We start from the raw sequence: 18157 nt of genomic DNA on the forward strand, positions 1-18157 counted from the left end.
TGTGCGAGTGGAGTCGCCGAGTCGGACTGTTTACTTCTTTATGTTATTACGAACTACTAGTATTTGACCCGTGCGCTGCACGGTATGTAAATTAAAAAGTATTAATTGTGTGTATGTTATGTTACAATTTGTGTGAACTAATGCGGTTAAAATTTATATACTACATCTAGAGTTGGAGTCAAAATAGCATGATTATGAAAATAGTTGAAATCAGTGTTACCACTACAAAACATAAGAAATGTGCTATCAACAATTGTACCAATGGGATCATCATTACAGTGCAACAAAAAATGGTCGGGAATAGTAATATCGACTTCACCGTCAGATGAATTCCCAACTACTCCTCCATCACCAATATTTGCAATCCGCAATGATTGTGTAACAAATAAGTTATCATTTACAAAAAATAAGCACCACCCAACGATTAATTAAAAGTAATAACTACAAATTAAAAATATTTAAGTATAACAAATTTTACTTGGAGGATTGTGTCATTCTAGATTTTCAGAGCAAAACTATACTCCCACACCAAGTAAAATTTGCTATACTTAAATACTTTTAATTTGTAATTATTACTTTTAATTAATCGTTGGGTGGTGGCTTATTTTTGTAAATGATAACTTATTTGTTACACAATCATTGTGGATTGCAAATATTGGTGATGGAGTAGTTGGGTATAGTACAATTACCCTTCATTAACTGTTTATAATTATATTAAATAAGCAAATGTTAATAATAAAATATATTATTATGATATGAATCTATCGCATGGAAACTTTTTCCCATATATGTGTGTGTGTGTGTATTTAACTTTTTTTTTTCAACGAAAAACATGTTTTATTGGCGACGAATAGCCCGATGCGTGGCAAAACCCCTTACATCAAAAAATAAGGCCAGCTTAGCCGCAGAAGGCAGTGAGTGTAAAGTATGAAAATTTTTGAAGTGTTAAAACCGAGGCCAGCTGTTGCAAGAGCGTCCGCAACGTGATTGGCTTCCCTGTAAATATGTCGAATACTGGAACCCCATAAACTAAGAGTGGATCGAACGTAAGAAACTGCTGGCTCAATTCTCCAAGGAATCCTTGTATCGTGCGCAGAGATCAAGTTGGCAAGAGAGAGAGAGTCGACTTCCACAGCAAAAGGAGCCATGGCAAAGGCAGCACACCATTGTACAGCCAGCTGAAGAGATAGAGTTTCCGCTTCCATGGCTGACGAGGCCTCAAAGCGGAAGCATAAGCCTACAATCAGTTGGCCACGAGATCCCCGAACGCATGCTCCACCCGCTGCCCCAGCATCCGAAAAAATAGCATCTGTGTTTAATTTCAATCTTCCTTCGGGTGGGTGAAGCCATTTTACCCAAATTGTTGTACGCTGCAGCGGGGCAGCAAAGCCCGTAACGAGACCAGCCGATACAAGGAAGTCACCATTGCCCCCACTCTTTTTAATCGGGTGAGACAGAGATATTAAAAAGGCCTCCCTCTTAATCATGTGAATGGAGCCGGCTGGTGAAAAAGCAGTACCCTCGTGAAGGCAGACATTGTAGGCCTTCCATAGGAACCATAAGATGAGGCAGGGGAGCAGTTGCGCATAAAACATTGTAGCAGATCTGGCTGGAGCCAATAACCACCATGAGTGACACTGCGAACGTATCGAGCTGGCAACGGCCCTCGACAATGCAAAAATATCAGCAAAATAAATCCAGACATCTTGTACGCTAGCACAACTGAGGAGGCAGTGATCTAGACTGGCAGAATCCCTCCGGCAAAATGGGCATACCGAGGGCATTGAAAAACCAAACCGCTGTAGAGTATCTGGAAACGGCAGCAAACGGCGTAGCAATCTCCACATGAAAATAGACACTTTTGAAGGCAGCCCCCGCCCCAGATACAGGAGGCGGAAAGACAGCGACCACCTGTCGGTCGAAGCGCATTGTATGCTGAATGATTTACTAGACGCCATCTTTTTCTCGGAGGGACAATATGCGGCTGTTTGAGGGGCGCTGGTTCATTCTGATGGCCAGTGGGAGCATCACGAATGAATTGAAGATTGAGAACGCATTCTGAGTCCTGATGCCCAAATTTTCGGCACCCCAAGCAATATGGTGGTACAAATTCATGGACTATCCTCTGCGTAAAACCTCCGTAAGAGCCATTATTGATCCAGACTTGTTCGACGAGAGGTAAACTTACGTTGAGCTCCACACACACCCTAGCTACCGACGGGCGGTTAGGTACTAAGGTGAGGTGTCGACTTTAAGGGGTTGCCCACCAGATTAGCAATCGAGTAAATGGCCCGCTTGTCGTGGAGATGAGCCGGCAAGCCTTCCAACGCTAGCCAAACAGGAATAATGGAGACTCAACATCCGGGCGAAAATCTGGCGTCCAGCGAAAGACTCGCATGAGGGATCCCTTGATCGACCATGTCTTTCGAAGCCAGCAGCGCTGGAAATCGATCTCATGATCAAAGTTTATCAGAATGTGCCTCTGATCGATCAGGCCTAGAGTGAAGGCGCCACCAAAGCCAATTTGGTCAAAAGTCTTGCGAAGATCAGCCATCGGCGGCGACTTTTTGCGAATTTGCCTACTAGTGCAAAACGAAACTTCTCAGAGAATTGTTGTACGTCGTCGTCTGAGAAGGAGACCGCGGGCATACCCTTATAACGCCTCGGCGGCCGGAGAGGCGAGGATTCAGATGATTTCGATAGAATATCAGCAAAAGTGCGGTGAGGGGCGCGCGGCCCCCGGCGGTGCCGCCATCAGAAGCACGCAAAGACAAAGATTGTGTGTATTTAACTTCTGCGGGCTTATAATAAATTTAAATTATATAAAAACGCTTAACGTTAGATAGAGTACTACTTGATTATTGTACATGTGCGATGCACGGATATGACTTATACAGTAATAAAAGTTTAGTAGTTTTTATATTAAATTTGATTTTCATAAAAGTAATCAATTGCAAAAATTTATACTATAGATCCATAATTTCTATACTATAGATCCATAATTTCTATACTGTAGATTCATAGTTTCTAAACTATAAATTCATAATTTCCATACTATAGATTCATAATTTCTATACTATAGATTCATAATTTCTATACTGTATAGTTATCAAATTATGAACATATAGTTCAGTGATTTGTGAATACAGAGTTCAACAATTGAGAATATAAATATTGAAAATTATGAACATAGAGTTCTGTAATTGTGAATATAGAGTTCAAAAATTATGAATTTATAATATAGAAATTATGAATCTATAATATAAAAAGTATGGATTTATAGTAGAAAAATTATGGATCCAATTCCGTATGTACCATGCATAATGCACACAGTTGCACAACATAATTTGCCTAAAACCACTATACAATTAAATATCTATACACAAACATATATGGAATCTGAGCGTAAATTACAAACTATTAAAATTAATATTACAAATTATTAAAATTTGTAATATTGCAATATTATTAAATTTGGAATATTTGAATTTTATATTGAAATTCAATTTCACAATTAAAGTACAATATAAGATACTAATCAGAACTAATAGCTTAGTTTTCAGAATGAACTAATTTCACTTTTGGTCCGACGACTTTAGAGGTTCTATCATTTTTGATGCACAACTTTAAATTTTTTCAATTTTGGTGTCTAATTTTGTTGTTTTATCAATTTTGGTCCTTTCGACCAAATTGACAGCGAAATATTGCCGAATTTTACATTTTAGGGGCAAAATCGTCATCCCAAAGAAAAATATTCAATATCTAAACAAAAGAAAAATCATGTTAAGAGAAATATAAGAGTTTGGCAATCGTCGATGCTATAAATCTCATAGATCTGTGTCTAGTTTCTGTCCGTCTTCTCAATTATTCTCATCGATCAAACACCTATAGATATGATTTTAGAGTGATTTTGTTTAGATATTGAAGATGTTTCCTTAGGATGACGATTTTACCCCTAAAAATATAAAATCCGGCAATATTTCGTCGTCAATTTGGTTGAAAGGACCAAAATTGATAAAAACAACAAAGTTAGGCACCAAAATTGAAAACTTTTAAAGTTGTGCACCAAAAGTGATAGATCCTCTAAAGTCGTGGGACCAAAAGTGAAATTAATTCTTTCTAGAATCATCTTCACTCTCACTCACTGCACCTCTGCATCTCGCCTCTCTTAAGCTCACAAACTAAGAACTCTCTAGACACTCCTCACAATACTTAAGCTAAGTTTAGTGATTTACACACTACATATTTTCCATTGGAGATCTACCTCTACTGCTTTTTTTTTTTTCTTTTTTTTTTTTCTTTTTTTTTTTTTTTTTTTTAAGTTAGGGTTCTTTCCTAGCTAATCTCTGAGAAGCAATCCAGAAATTCCAACTGTCTGAGTGGTTTTGTCAGGTATATTAGATTGAAGAAGATGAATATGGCCTACCAAATCTGGAAAATTCAAGACGCAGGTTCGTTTGATATATGGGTCTGTTCTGATGGTCATAAAATTGGTAATATTTTTCTCAAATTGAAAAATTTTCTGGTTTAAGGGGATAATTGCATGCATTCGAATCTGGATAGTCCACTGTAAACTCCTTCATCTCATCTTGAATCTATATATATTTTTAATAGATTTAGTTTAGTTCTCTCATACAATGATCGTATTCACCATTCATCAACTCCAAAGCTATGAATTTTTACGGCTTATCTTATGGGCAGCCATTGATGATCTAATTAAACCTCGGGTTTGCAGTGAAATTATCCACGTTAGATTCGGCTTGAACCTTCGGATCAACTGTTTCCTGTTCATGTTTGTGTTGTTGTTGTTTCAGCTATTATTATTGGTTATGTAGGCTGGGTTGATGATGATTTTTCTACAGTTCATCGGGATGGAGGGACCCGACCCGGGGCAAACTCCCGGTCTGCAGCCATGGCGGTATGGTTTCTCCATTACCAAATCTGAGCTTATTTTCTGCTCCATATAATTTCAAAAATTAAACTCCATATAGGCATTTTGCTCATAGTATTTTAATTATGTTAGAGTCACTTGGAACTGCAACTCTTGATTTTGGAGTACATATATATAGTTGGTTTGATGTATTTGGAAACTGTGTCTTAATTATTAATATTAATAATATTTTAAAATACAATTGTCACCGTGCCTCTATCTCTGTCAATCCATCGGTTCCATTTCCAGAAGGTTCACTTTACCTTCATCGTCTCTGCGCTTTCTGTTTCGTCACTCTGAAACTCCACCATTTTAGCTCGAATCCTACTCCATACCACACAGCTCGCTTGCGATTCTTGTCAATCGCAAGAGCATATGGTCGTATATCATAGTTTTCGTGGTTTTTCAAGCCCTATTTTAGATGTGTAGATTGTAGCAGTTTCCTTGAAATTTCTAAGTTGAATCTTGCAGCCAAGGTAAGTTTTATACTATATCATTCTATTAATTTATATTCTATGAAACAAATCATCCTAATTTTATTAGATACAGGCAACCCTAACAGTTTAAGCTTGATTTCTACATGATCAATACATCCCAAGTCCTCTTAGAGTATGGATCTTTGGAAATAGTGACTTGGAAAGCACATGCAGATCATTTTTGTGTATGAATTTCTTACAAAGGTGGGTATGTTCACTATTTGGAGGTGTATTTGCTGGAGTGGCCGTTTTATACTCCGATTACCTACAAAATACTTTCAATTTCTTGGTGGAATTGCTCATAGCATTAGACTTTCTTAGTAATGATAGTATGATACTAAAAGTTTTGTCCCACCTTTAATGTGCATGATTGAAATTTATCCAAGTTGAATTATCAGGTTAAATTTTATCTACTTGTACTTTCTTTTGTCGCACATCTAATTGCATAGTGTTTCACATCTACTTTATATATGTGATACTTGTATGTTTTGTCTGTTGTGTGTCCTGCTTATTTACTAACATCACATCCTAGTTTTTGCAAATGATGAAATTTACTTTTGATGCTATATACAGAATACTTATTAAGTTCTCTACTATGGACCGCAGAATGCTTACCTAACACTGAGTAGGAGTCTGAATATGGATCTTTGAAATTATCACGTGTATCTTTAAATTGAAGTTCATGTACCCCAATCACAATGAGCCTGGGTTGCTACTATCCAATCACTTATCCATCTCAGAACGATTGAATTGCAAGTAGAAAACTGTAGTTTTTGTTTCAATTTCTATTGTTTGTACTTTGAAGATATACTATTAGAGTCTTTATGACACACTACCATTTTGATTTCTACCTTTGCAACATAGTTCATACTATTATTCTACTCAGTATTTAAGTGCTTACTGTGTGTCATGCAGTTCAGAGTAACATCCCTTTGTAGTTTTTTTTAAATGATACTGCCAAATTCTGATTTTATATACAGAATATTCCCTAAGTTGTCTATGCTGAAGAGCACAGCATGCGTACGGAACACTGAGTAGTAGTAGGATGTATTGATCTGTTTATTTATCACACATGTATTTTGAAATTTAAGTTGATGTAAACTTTGCACAATTTGTTTTTCCAAGTTTCTACTTTTACATTCACAGTACACACTATTACAGACTGGGTTGCTGATATCAATATGGTACCTCATCTTTTCTTTCACAGTATAATATATACTATTATAGACTTGATGACACTTTATAATTTTGCTCCCTACATACTTTTGACATAGTATGTGACTACATTCTCTTCTTAAGTAATTACTGTTTCTTGTAAGTATAAAGTGTAGAGTTAGATATCTATTTCAATTTTCAAGATTCTTCTCCTCTAATTATTTGAGTCGTCTTCCTTAGCTCGCCAATGTTCTCCTCTGCAACTGAGATCAGAAACTTGGTTCAATTTGATCTCTGTCAGCTGGACATGTTCTATAGATGGATCAAGGCTTGTTTTTACATTCTCATATATTGGTACTCTTTATAGTTAGTATGAGTTCTCTCAATCAAGAAGAAATTCAAGAAAACTGCATCAATACAGAACCTGGGAGAACAGATACTCACCATGCTCGGAATCTAAAAGCTAAGTTTGATTAAACCTATTTTAATCATTACCTACTACATATGCCAGTAATTACATTTCCAGATCTATGTTTAATTTAGATCCTTAATTTCTAAACAGTTAAGAATTTTTTATTGTCTATAAATCTTGGGTTTTTTCTAATTGCATGTGTGATTTAAACTACATTTTCCTCATATCTATGCCAACGATTACATTTCCAGATCTGTGTTTAATTTAGGTCCTCAATATCTAGAGGGTTATCCTGTTGTCTATAAATCTTTGGTTTTTTCTAATCGCATGTGTGATTTAAACTACATTTTCCTAATATTTATACCAGCAATTACATTTCCAGATCTGTGCTTAATTTAGGTCCTTAATATCTAAACAGTTAAGAATTTCTGATTGTCTATAAATCTTGGGTTTTTTCTAATCGCATGTGTGATTTAAACTACATTTTCCTCATATCTTCAAAATAGATAGATGCATGTTTGATATATCATCAAATCTGAGACTTTAAATTAGTATTAGCTTCTCCATTCCATGATTTTTAACTTTGATTGTAGTTCATAGTTGTTTTCCGAGAGATTTGTGCGATTCTAGATGATTCATTTTAGAATCGCAGTTGGCTTTCTTTTTTATTTTTTGTTTTTACTACTATATATTGATATATTGACACATATCCTACGAATTTCTAAATTGGTTTTTGAACTACATCCCCAGCTTAGAGATGGAAGAAGGAACAGATTCATCCACAATTGGGAGTAGGTGTTTCACACTAGGTATGTGTGATTTAACATTTAAAGATTCATGTAGTAGGTGTTTCTTTTTACAAATTGGTTGCTCAAATGTGATTTTAAGTGTTAATTCTATCACTCATGAAATATTTGTATTTGTAATTTACCTGTTTCTTTACAAACTTTATTTGTATTCCACATCAATTTGCTTGCTAATATATAAAATACAGTATAGATCTAATCTACACTTGGATTAGATAAGAACTAATTTAGATAATTTAAAAAACTTCTTATCTGGCCACTGTTGGTGTACATTCTGCCTTTCGAACTTGTCCTCATATTACTCCCATCAGCTTACTTATCTGGGAAGACAGGATTGTTCTTCTTGATTGTGTGAAACTTGCATTCTATGAATATTTTTCTCCTACAACATTTCAAAGTATAATAAATAAACACAATCTATTCTATGTTTGAAAATTTTTTCAGCATACAAATGGTAAAATGATAAAGAAGATTTCAATAAGAGGTAACAACCATAATTGAAATAAGTATAACATATAAGTTGAATTAAGCATTGAAATCACGTATGCATACCTCTATTTGCAGAAATGTGTTTTTTTTCAGCACATGCTTCTTTGTTAATTGTAGCATCTTCCCTTCCCTGACCAAATTATTTGTAGAATTCACCTTGACATTTTCACAAACAGTTTGCAGGTATGAATTATTATTGCTAGGTTTTGTAGATTCAGTCAATGGTACGCCCACATTCCCATTTGATTTATACAATCAATTGGTGCACACTATGAGCAGTATGAGTTAACACATTCATTCGCTATTCAATGAAAATTAGAAGTGGAAGGCTTACCCGCTATTATATCCGCAAATGAGATCCCCTTATTCAGTAGTCCTGCCAAAGCTCCTGCTTCTCCCTTAATTGCAGCCTCAGAGAGCTTATGTTGCTCGGCAATTTATACCATACACCCCGGTGTATAGAGCCATGTACGCCCAGCATCAAAACGACGCCGTATGGAATTGTTATGTAACGGATTTTTTTTTATTAGTCTGTTAACGCCGTCAAACGGTAAGAAGAGGGAAGTGAGAGAGCGGCTCTAAAGACATGATGTCGTCGCGCCGATCATGCATATTGGATTAGAGAACACGAGAGCTACCTGATTGTTCGATTTGCGTCGTATTTTGCAATTGTTGGATGGAAGCCATGTCTGATTCGATTGCACAGCAGGATGTGGCGGAGACAGAGCATACAACTGATCCTGTTGGAGTGGTAGATACAGAGGATGCTAATCCAGGTATTTGATTTTTAAGATTTTATTTTGTATTTGTGTTTGATGTATGATGAATATATTGAACTCGGTGTTGAATTATATAAGAATTGATATAGAATTTCTGTTTGATTGTGGTTGTTTTGGATGTTAGTATGGTTTGATTTGAAGTTGTTGTTTCAGTGAGGTTGTACGTGTATTATATGGTTTGATTTGTTTGGTTTTATGATTATGTGATTGTGCCATATGTGTATGTGTATTGTAGTTATGGATTATGTACATTAACAGTATGCGATATAGGTTTTATGTATTTTAATGATTATGTGTATTGTGCCATATGTTTATGTGTATTGTAGATATGGATTATGTACATTAACAGTATGGGTAGTTAAAATGTATGTTATTTGCAACTGATCAGGATTTGGTAGGGATGTCAGTGTGTTCGGTTGATGAAGCATATGACATGTATAATGATTATGCCTTTAGAGTAGGTTTTAGCGTGAGGAGGGGTAAGCAAAGATATAGTTCTGCTACAAAAACAATGAAAACGAAGATGTTCCATTGTTCGAAAGATGGTTTTAAAAGGAGTACAGGAAAAGGGTGTTATTCTAAAATTGATGGTCGTACAGGTTGTGGTGCATTTGTCCAATTCGATTTACATGAGAATGGGATGTGGATTGTTTCGAAGCATGAGAAGTTGCATAATCATGAATTGGTTCCACCAAGCAAGAGTTACCTTCTAAGGTCACATAGGATGGTGTCTAGGAATCATATATCATATCTTACTGATTTGAAGAGCAGTGGTGTGTCTGTTGCAGATGGTGTAAGATTACTTAAAACACAATCAGGGGGATCACCACTTGTTGGGTTTACAAGTGGGGATGCATATAATTCTCTATGTACCGATGCATTGAACAAATTGGATAGTACCGATTCAAACACATTGATTGAAATATTCAAACGGAGGCAGTCAAGTGAAAGGGATTTTTACTTTGATTTTGAGGTGGATTTGGAGTCAAGGTTGTGTAGTTTTTTTTGGAGGGATGGATGGATGAGGAGATACTATGATTTGTTCGGGGATTTGCTAGTTCACGATACAACATATCGTACTAACAAATATGACATGATTTGTGGACCTTTTGTTGGCATGAATAACCATTGCATGAATGTTATGTTTGGATGCGGTTTTTTGATGAATGAGAAGATTGAGTTATTTGTATGGTTGTTTAAGACATTTTTGAGATCTATGGATTACAAAAGTCCACAAAGCATAATGACTGATCAATGTGCTGCTATGGCTGCTGCAATTGTTCAAGTTTTTCCAAGTTCACGACATCGGCTATGTATATGGCATATTGACGAGAACTCAAAGAAGCACATTAAAGGGGGTTAAGAAATCAAAAAGATTTCCTAGATATATTCAATTGCTTGTTGAAGTATACGGATACAGATGCGGAGTTTGAATTTTACTGGACGAGGTACGTGTCTGATGTATGCTTCGTTATTTTATTTTTATTTTTTTTTGTTTGTTTTTATTATTAGTTTACACATGGATTATCATTGAATGAATAGTTGTAGATTATATTATACAGAATACGGAATTATTTTTCTGGATCAAGTTTATGTGTATCTGTTTGATAGTTTATGTGTATTCATGTATAAGATTATGTACATTAGTCTGTTCTGTATGTTATATACTGACATGCTTGTAGGTTTACTTTAATATATCTATGGCATGTTATTTCAGGATGGTTACAACATATAAATGTCACAATAATCATGGCATGTTATTTCAGGATGGTTACAACATATAAATGTCACAATAATCACTGGATTGAAAAGTTGTATGGGTGTAGAGAAAAATGGTGTCCTGCTTTTAATAAAGATTATTTTTCGGGTGAGATTTTATCTTCTCAAAGGAGTGAGACCACCAATCACTCTATTTCTAGAAGGTTGTCCAAGACATCTGGTTTGTGTGATTTTTATAACTCTTTTGTTGGGGTCATATCAGAGTGGAGAAGTAGAGAGAATTGGGAAGATGTTCGGTGTTCACAAGGTGTACCCACAATGGTGATGGATAATGTTAAGATTCTGTTGCATGCTAGGGAAATTTATACAATTGAGATATACTATTTGTTTGAAGAACAATTTTTGAAAGGTGGATCATGCTATCAAGAGTGTGTGATGTTGGAAGATGGTGTGTATAAGTATCATGTCTGGAGGCCTGATGTTGATATTATTAGGCATGAAGTGGTGTTTAATAGTAGACAAATGGACATTGGATGTAGTTGCAAGTTGTTTACTGAATTGGGGATTTTGTGCTGTCATTGTTTACGCATTCTAAATGTGCATTGTGTTTCTGAAGAACCCGAGAAGTATATTTTGAAGAGGTGGACTAAAAAATTTTTTGAAGTTGATAATGTTGATATAATGTCTAGAGTTGATAGTGGTAATGGTGCATCTTCTGTTTGGTTATTAGAAATCATTAGGAAATTTCAGAGGCTTGCTGTTTATAGTCAGGAAAATATCGAAGGACGGAAGATTTGTGAAGAAGCAATTGCAGATGCAAAGAGAAGACTTGAAGCTGAATGTGGTGGCAGTTTATTTGAAGATTGTGACATAGGATCGACAAGTGGTGTTATAAAGGATCCATCTACTAGGCGGATGAAAGGGTTGCGGAATAGGAGGGTGAGCAGTGTTATTTCAAAGAAATATAACAAGCAAGGGGACGGAAGCATCTTGCAAATATGGTTGCTTCCAAAATAAAATCTGCTGTTCAGTCTCAAGTTGAGGGTGATATTTTAAATATTGCAGGCGATGGATATCTTGTGCACCCAAGTTCCGGAGGTTCTAGTTTTTGTCACGTTAGCACAATGTCAAGCATGGATGATAATTAAAGCACATGTTAGTGTTAATCATCGTAGTAATATGTATCACGTACAGAACGATGTTAAATCACATAACTCAGCAGTAATAAAATAGACTTTTATTATGATATGTGCTGTTTTAAAAGTTTATGTGTATTAATTATATACTTTATGTGTATTCCTTATATACTGTATGTGTATTACTTCATATGATTATGTACATTTTTATTTGTGTTAATTACTTTTATTTATTTATGTACATTTCTTTTTTAGATTTGCAGTTATCAGTATAGGGAAATGATATGCTTGGTCATATGTGTATTATGTACATGTTTATATTCAGTAGGATGTTTGATTATATATATTAGCAGAAACAAAATATTTGTTAGACTTTTTTTAGTAGTATGTGCACTGTTTGAAAGTTTGTGTGTATTCATTATATGGGTTATGTGTATTACTTCATATGATTATGTACAATTTTTGATAGTTCACAGTTTTTGTAGTATATGCATTGATTATGCACAAAACTATATTGGGGAATATGAAAAATATAGAATACAAGTAAACATTAGATTGGATTACCAAAAGGAGCATATACAAATTTTTGATAATTGTTTATCAACTGAAACTTCTAGAAATTGAACCAAAAATACAAGTAACCATGTGTTTGGATTAGCAGAACTGATTTTTACAGATTGTGGTTAGTAGTTTCACTTCTCTTTCTTGTAGTTGTCCCTTGCTGATTGCATGACTGTTTCCATGTATTCGTTTTTCTTTCACATGATGATGTTTGCTGCATATTTTGCTCTAAGCGATGTAATGAAAGCAGCCTACAGTAAACAAAAGATACATGTTAAAATTAGAAGAAACAAGAGATAACATGTGTAATGTAGAACAAAGTTGATTATTACTTACATCACTATCACCCCCTACGAAACCTGTTTCCCATTTGTCTACTGCAGTCCCTTTGTAAGTTTCCATGTGGCGCATGCAATACACACCACAATCTGTTGTGTTCTCTTCATTTTGCCATGGCATGTGAATGCACTCAGCTTCGATATTCTTCACTTTTCTTGCAAGGGTGTTTTTCTTCGATTGGAGGTATTTGTAGAAAACTGTTTTCTGCACATTATAGTAATTGCAGTGTTTAATTAATTTAAGTAATGTAAATATTAAACTACAGTGTATAGATATTTAATAGGAGTATTAGTTTATCTTACCAACTTAGCCGGGCAGTTCTCATATCTGTTCGTATTTGGTATTCCCTTGGGCATTAGCTTGTTATCAATGATCTGAAGTTTTGACTTGGGGATGTTAAAGCACATCAAGTAGTAGTGATTGCGCCTCAAGATTGTAAAGAAAACCTGAAATGAATAATTAAAAGGTATTTAACAAATTGTGTCAAATACATACATAAATTCAATAATCTTAAAATTCATATATATATATATATATATATATATATATATATATATATATATATATATATATATATATATATATATTGTTTTACTTACAAGACTTGCATCTGTGATATCAATTGCAGTCCCCCTCAACTGGTAGTCAATATTTGCACAGAAGTCACCTATATCCATATTCCTTGCTTTTATTTCAACATTTTCAAGCGTCATCTGCAAAGAAGAGGTTGTGTGTCATATAGTACATTGTTTTAAAAAATGCGTTAGTTGTAGATGTGTACTTACGTAAGCAGCTTCCGAGAAGCAGATCCTTTTTGGTTGATCAATTGATCTTTTCATATCAAGCACCGTCAATCTGTGTGCCCAGATTTGCAGGATATTTGTAGCTAGTTGTCTATTTGCCAATGTTGCAATGTCCTCCCTCGTTGCAAACAGATCATGGGCAGAAAACAACATTTCACTGGAAACAAACGAAAACAAGTTGATATTACAAAATAAACATTTCACAATTTAAAGTAATATAATGTCATGAAGTAATACACATAACATATAACCAGGACACCAATGTACATAATATCATGAATGAATACACATAACATATACATGAATACACATAACATATATCAGGAATACACATAATGTGGTATATCAACTGAGAACACCAATGTACATAATATCATGAATGAATACACACAACATATACCATGAATACACATAACATATATCAGGAATACACATAATGTGGTATATCAATTGAGAACACCAATGTACATAATATTATGAATGAATACACATAACATATATCATGAATACACATAACAAATATCATGAATACACATAATGTGGTATATCAACTGAAAGCATCTGTTATAACAAGTTATAAATGAAATACATACTAATACGGGTACTCAGTTTCATCTGATGGCAGGAATGCATAGTCTGAGATCAGTTTTTCCCTGGCGGAAACATTCTTGAGCTTTGAAATGTTGCTTATCCAGTACGGGGATCGACAAGCCAGAGGGAGGTTTTTGAACTTTCGCTGTGGCCTCTTCCGGACATTGACATCTTCAACATCATCTTCAGATTCAGCAATGATGCTTTGTAGAGACAGAAAAGTAATTAGGAACATGTTTTAATGTGTTAAGCAGTAGCCATAACAACATGATTAAATAATTAACAAGGATAAATGCACATAAGGATACCGTTAAGTGATATGTGAGTTTTACCTATCAAATTCAATTTGTTCTGGAGTTTTCTATTCAGTTGCTGGTAGTGATTGGGGTGAACCATCAGCTATGTCATCAATGATATTCTCCAAGAGTGTTGCAATTGGGGTAAGTGCTGCTGCTGCTGTGTTTCCTTTGGTTGTTTGTGGTGGTGGTGTGGTGGGTGATGCTGATAGAGTTGCTGCTCGGGGTTCAGATGTGGGTTCGGGCGGAGGTGGTGTTGTTTCAGGTGGAGTTGCATTTCTTGGGGCCTCTTCGGGAGTAGCGTCATGGCTAGTTGGCGTTAGGAGATTAAAAGTTGGTGCGGGTATGTCAGCAGTTGTCATGTTCTTCAATGTTGCCAGGAATGCCGCTTCAAGTTCAGCAACCACATCCAAGAAACTAGGTTGGTTGTAGATATCATCATCTCGCAGTAAGTTTTCCGGTGGGGTTGGATTCGGGCTTGGGGTGAGGTTGGCAGTGGCGGATAAGTTGCTGAACACATTTTTTATAATCTCAACAACAGAGGTGTTTGCCCCAACATCTGCCATGACCTCACCGAACTCCATAATGCTCGTGGTCATCTTTTTCAATGCGGTGGTGACCTTTTCAACTTCCTGACCTTGTGGCAGTTCACGGGGTGGTGACAGTTGAGGAGGTGGTGGCTGATGTGCATCTGGGATATATTCAACGACTTTGCCCTTTCCAAAGCCGCCTATGTCTCTTTCAACCTTGACCCTTGCCCTCAAATCACTTGAAGTCCATGAAGTGATGGTGGGAATTCTCTTTCTGACTATTTCTCCTCTAACCTGCACTTTGTCTAGGTATGCCAACTTCAAATAGAGAAACAAAAAGAAGAAGATAAACCATTCAAAATCAGTATCAGTTTATGTTTAGGTTGGTAGAGTAGGATACACATAAAGTTATTAAAAGATGTACATAATTATAGTCTACAATGTACATAATGTATATCATGAATACACATAAGGTTATAGGTCAATATACAGAGTGCATACCATCAGGAAAGTTGCAGGACCAGTGAAGGCTGCATCAACTTCAAATAGAGAAACTTCAACTGAAAGCACATTATGTTTTACCATCACACACGCAATAATTCATGTGCATGCAAGTTAAAGATTCTATTCCACGCACATTATGTCATAACCGTACGCACATTAATTCTTACAACAGGAATTCTGCACTGGTTATGCACAGTCTTTGCATAGGTTTTCTGATGAGATGGTAAACCTGATTGACTACTCAAAAAATTCACCAGCCATGTTTGAAAACAATCAGAATGTAAAAAACCTGCATTCAATGGCTATAAAGGCACTCAGTCCTGTTGTTCAAGACGTGCAATCATGTCTCTCCCAAGCAGAGCGAGAAGCATTTAGCAGCCAAGACTCCTTTTGGGGCGATCCACAAACATATATTGCAATTGACCTTGCAATACAAAAAAGGAAAGAGTATTTAGAAGAACAGCAGTTTGAATTTCCCAGTTTCGACCTTTTAAAAACACCAATACCAAGCCCCACTTGCAGCAATGTCGATAGTGCTACAGTGACCCGGTTGTCAATTCCAATCCAAAGGAAGCACAGACAGCAACAAGTATTTCATATGAGGTTTTAAATATTGCTGCTTGCTACATTGTTGATGATCTTCAGTAGACTACTTTGGATGGGAACAATAATGACAAGGTTAAGTCTCGTGACGAAGATCACCATGCTGACAGTACTCTTGCCACAGAATTTGAAACACCTAAGATTCAGAATACAAACAAGATAAGTGTTAACGAAGCTGCAAAGGAAACAGCAACACCTGCTGAGGGGAGACTGCAGAGACACTGTGTGGAAAGCAAAATGAAATATGCAATGGACTCTCCATGCTTTACAATGAAACTGAACATCACTGCACCGCACACTCCTAATGAAATCATGCTCAACAACTGGGTTTATACTGCCAATTATACAAATAGGTAAGTTACAGTTGAAATTCCTATGTATGAAATGAGTTTCATAACATGTTAGTGTTCCCCGTGTGCTATAAGATGTTAATAATGTGTGTGAGTCTTATACTTAATGTGCTTGAGATTTCTGATTAATATGCGTTTGTGTAATTCTTAATGTGCGTTTTTGTAATGCCTAAGGTGCGTGAGATTTATGCTTAATGTGCGTCACTGTCAACTTAGCATGGGTTGTTGTGTGAGTTTTTAACACTTTAAATTGCATTATTTGTGTGCTTAATGTGCGTGAATTTTGTGATTAAGGTGTTTCATTCTTGTTCCTAAGATGTGTGAGTCTTATACTTAATGTGCCTGAGATTTCTGATTAATGTGCGTTTGTGTAATGCTTAATGTGCGTATCTGTAATGCCTAGTGTGCGTGAGTTTTATACTTAATGTGCGTCAGTGTCTACTTAGTGCAAGTTGTGTCAAATGTTAAAAGTTTAAATTGAATGATTTGTGTGCTTAATGTGCGTGAGTTTTCTGGTTAATGTGTGTGAGTCTTGTTCTTAAAATGTGTGAGTTTTGTTCTTAATTTACTTGATTGTTTATTTAATGTGAATTGTTGTTAAAACTTAAGGTACATGTATTTTTGTAGAAAGACACACCCATATTAATTGTACAAGTTAAGTTTGCATTTTTTATTTATTTACTTATTGATTTTTTTTACTTCATATCTGATATTTTTTGTAGGCGTGAATTTGCTTTTAAACATGGAGAGAAACGTTTACTGATGATTGAGTTGAGGTCATTGAGGAAGGGTGAACGTGTAGAAGCTGGTGTTTTGGATACTTGGGTTTTAATTCTAAATAGCATGGAGACCTACACCTTTAAGTATCCTAACAAAAGAAGATTCTTTTTCTCAACAACACCAGTTGTAAGTTATTTTATTATTGATTTACGATTTCATGCGCATTAACAAATTTCTTGGAGCACATACTGCATTCCTGACAAGATTATCATACTCCTGTAGGCATCTTCTATTGTGTATAAACCAGCTGCATACAATACTGATCAACTGTATGAAAAGTTTCAAGAAAGTGTTAATCATGACATTGACACTGCTACTGGTGACCCTACAAACTATCGTTTGGTAAATTAAATTCTACATACTTACATTACATTTGAATTTATAACTTCTCCGAACTAACATGTACAAAATGCAGTTCTTTTTCTCAGTCATTGCAACTGATCAAATATATGTCATCTGCATTGATTTGGATGTTTATCAAACATCCATACACATACTTGGCAACTCTTCTGCTGATGGTGCTGGTATTGCCAAATATGGTGATATACCATTTCTTTTGGTGAGTACTAAGTCACACATTTTAAAACATTTTATGAAGTGTAGTTTTTTCTGTTTTTAATGCTTTTCTATTAATCTGCAGAAAGACTACTTTGTGAGATATTTGAACCAGAGGGATTCATACAGTGCTGCAAACAGACTAAAAAAGATTACACCTCAGCGAATGCTAATGCAATGGAGTGATACCGAGAAGAAAGACGATTCTGGAGTATTTACAATGTGCATCATGCAAACATACATGGGAGATGACAGTAGTAAAAATAAACAATCAGATCTTGCAGACCTCAGGGTCAAATACATAACAGCAATTTTAACTGCTGAAATCAATGAACTGTCTTGA

The 18157-nt window shown here is 35.5% G+C and overlaps 5 protein-coding genes and 1 long non-coding RNA gene across 7 annotated transcripts; 4 read left to right on the forward strand and 2 right to left on the reverse strand.

The window, feature by feature from the left end:
- Nucleotides 1-875: 875 nt before the first annotated feature.
- On the reverse strand, nt 876-1958 carry LOC109152089. Its single transcript, XM_019299665.1, has one exon. It carries the CDS (start codon nt 1956-1958, stop codon nt 876-878), a length of 1083 nt encoding a protein of 360 aa, XP_019155210.1.
- Nucleotides 1959-4292: 2334 nt separating this feature from the next.
- Nucleotides 4293-6250, forward strand: LOC109152088. The gene is made up of 2 exons (XR_002049346.1): nt 4293-4451; nt 4836-6250. It is a non-coding gene; the product is annotated as an uncharacterized LOC109152088 (long non-coding RNA).
- Nucleotides 6251-6612: 362 nt separating this feature from the next.
- Nucleotides 6613-18157, forward strand: LOC109152092. The gene is made up of 6 exons (XM_019299668.1): nt 6613-7782; nt 8445-9044; nt 17202-17385; nt 17482-17601; nt 17675-17818; nt 17900-18157. The coding sequence occupies exons 3-6, from the start codon at nt 17242-17244 to the stop codon at nt 18155-18157; spliced, it is 666 nt and encodes a 221-aa protein (XP_019155213.1). The 5' UTR covers nt 6613-7782; nt 8445-9044; nt 17202-17241.
- LOC109152090 (protein FAR1-RELATED SEQUENCE 5-like) lies at nt 8954-10410 on the forward strand. Its single transcript, XM_019299666.1, has 3 exons — nt 8954-9044; nt 9374-9384; nt 9436-10410. The coding sequence occupies exons 1-3, from the start codon at nt 8954-8956 to the stop codon at nt 10408-10410; spliced, it is 1077 nt and encodes a 358-aa protein (XP_019155211.1).
- Nucleotides 10098-11979, forward strand: LOC109152087 (protein FAR1-RELATED SEQUENCE 1-like). 2 transcript variants are annotated; one of them, XM_019299663.1, is made up of 2 exons: nt 10098-10495; nt 10765-11979. In XM_019299663.1, the coding sequence occupies exons 1-2, from the start codon at nt 10468-10470 to the stop codon at nt 11781-11783; spliced, it is 1047 nt and encodes a 348-aa protein (XP_019155208.1). In that variant the 5' UTR covers nt 10098-10467; the 3' UTR covers nt 11784-11979. The 2 variants fall into 2 exon arrangements, with proteins under 2 accessions (XP_019155208.1, XP_019155209.1); XM_019299664.1 differs by having other exon boundaries at nt 10814-11979.
- LOC109152091 (mucin-7-like) lies at nt 14558-15607 on the reverse strand. Its single transcript, XM_019299667.1, has 2 exons — nt 15524-15607; nt 14558-15316 (listed from the first exon to the last, which is right to left on the reverse strand). Exons 1-2 carry the CDS (start codon nt 15605-15607, stop codon nt 14558-14560), a joined length of 843 nt encoding a protein of 280 aa, XP_019155212.1.

Source organism: Ipomoea nil, unplaced genomic scaffold, assembly GCF_001879475.1.
Source record: "Ipomoea nil cultivar Tokyo-kokei standard unplaced genomic scaffold, Asagao_1.1 scaffold2365, whole genome shotgun sequence".
NCBI classification, from domain to species: domain Eukaryota; kingdom Viridiplantae; phylum Streptophyta; class Magnoliopsida; order Solanales; family Convolvulaceae; genus Ipomoea; species Ipomoea nil.

Excerpts from the sequence above, each read along its gene's own strand:
- LOC109152087 (XM_019299663.1), top strand. The coding sequence starts at position 10,468 with ATGCGGAGTTTGAATTTTACTGGACGAG. Across the intron at positions 10,496-10,764 it reads TTTGAATTTTACTGGACGAG|GATGGTTACAACATATAAAT; the intron begins GTACGTGTCTGA and ends ATGTTATTTCAG.
- LOC109152089 (XM_019299665.1), bottom strand. The coding sequence starts at position 1,958 with ATGGCGTCTAGTAAATCATTCAGCATACAATGCGCTTCGACCGACAGG.
- LOC109152090 (XM_019299666.1), top strand. The coding sequence starts at position 8,954 with ATGTCTGATTCGATTGCACAGCAGGATGTGGCGGAGACAGAGCATACA.
- LOC109152091 (XM_019299667.1), bottom strand. The coding sequence starts at position 15,607 with ATGGTAAAACATAATGTGCTTTCAGTTGAAGTTTCTCTATTTGAAGTT. Across the intron at positions 15,317-15,523 it reads GTCCTGCAACTTTCCTGATG|GTTAGAGGAGAAATAGTCAG; the intron begins GTATGCACTCTG and ends GACAAAGTGCAG.
- LOC109152092 (XM_019299668.1), top strand. The coding sequence starts at position 17,242 with ATGATTGAGTTGAGGTCATTGAGGAAGGGTGAACGTGTAGAAGCTGGT. Across the intron at positions 17,602-17,674 it reads ACCCTACAAACTATCGTTTG|TTCTTTTTCTCAGTCATTGC; the intron begins GTAAATTAAATT and ends TACAAAATGCAG. Across the intron at positions 17,819-17,899 it reads GTGATATACCATTTCTTTTG|AAAGACTACTTTGTGAGATA; the intron begins GTGAGTACTAAG and ends ATTAATCTGCAG.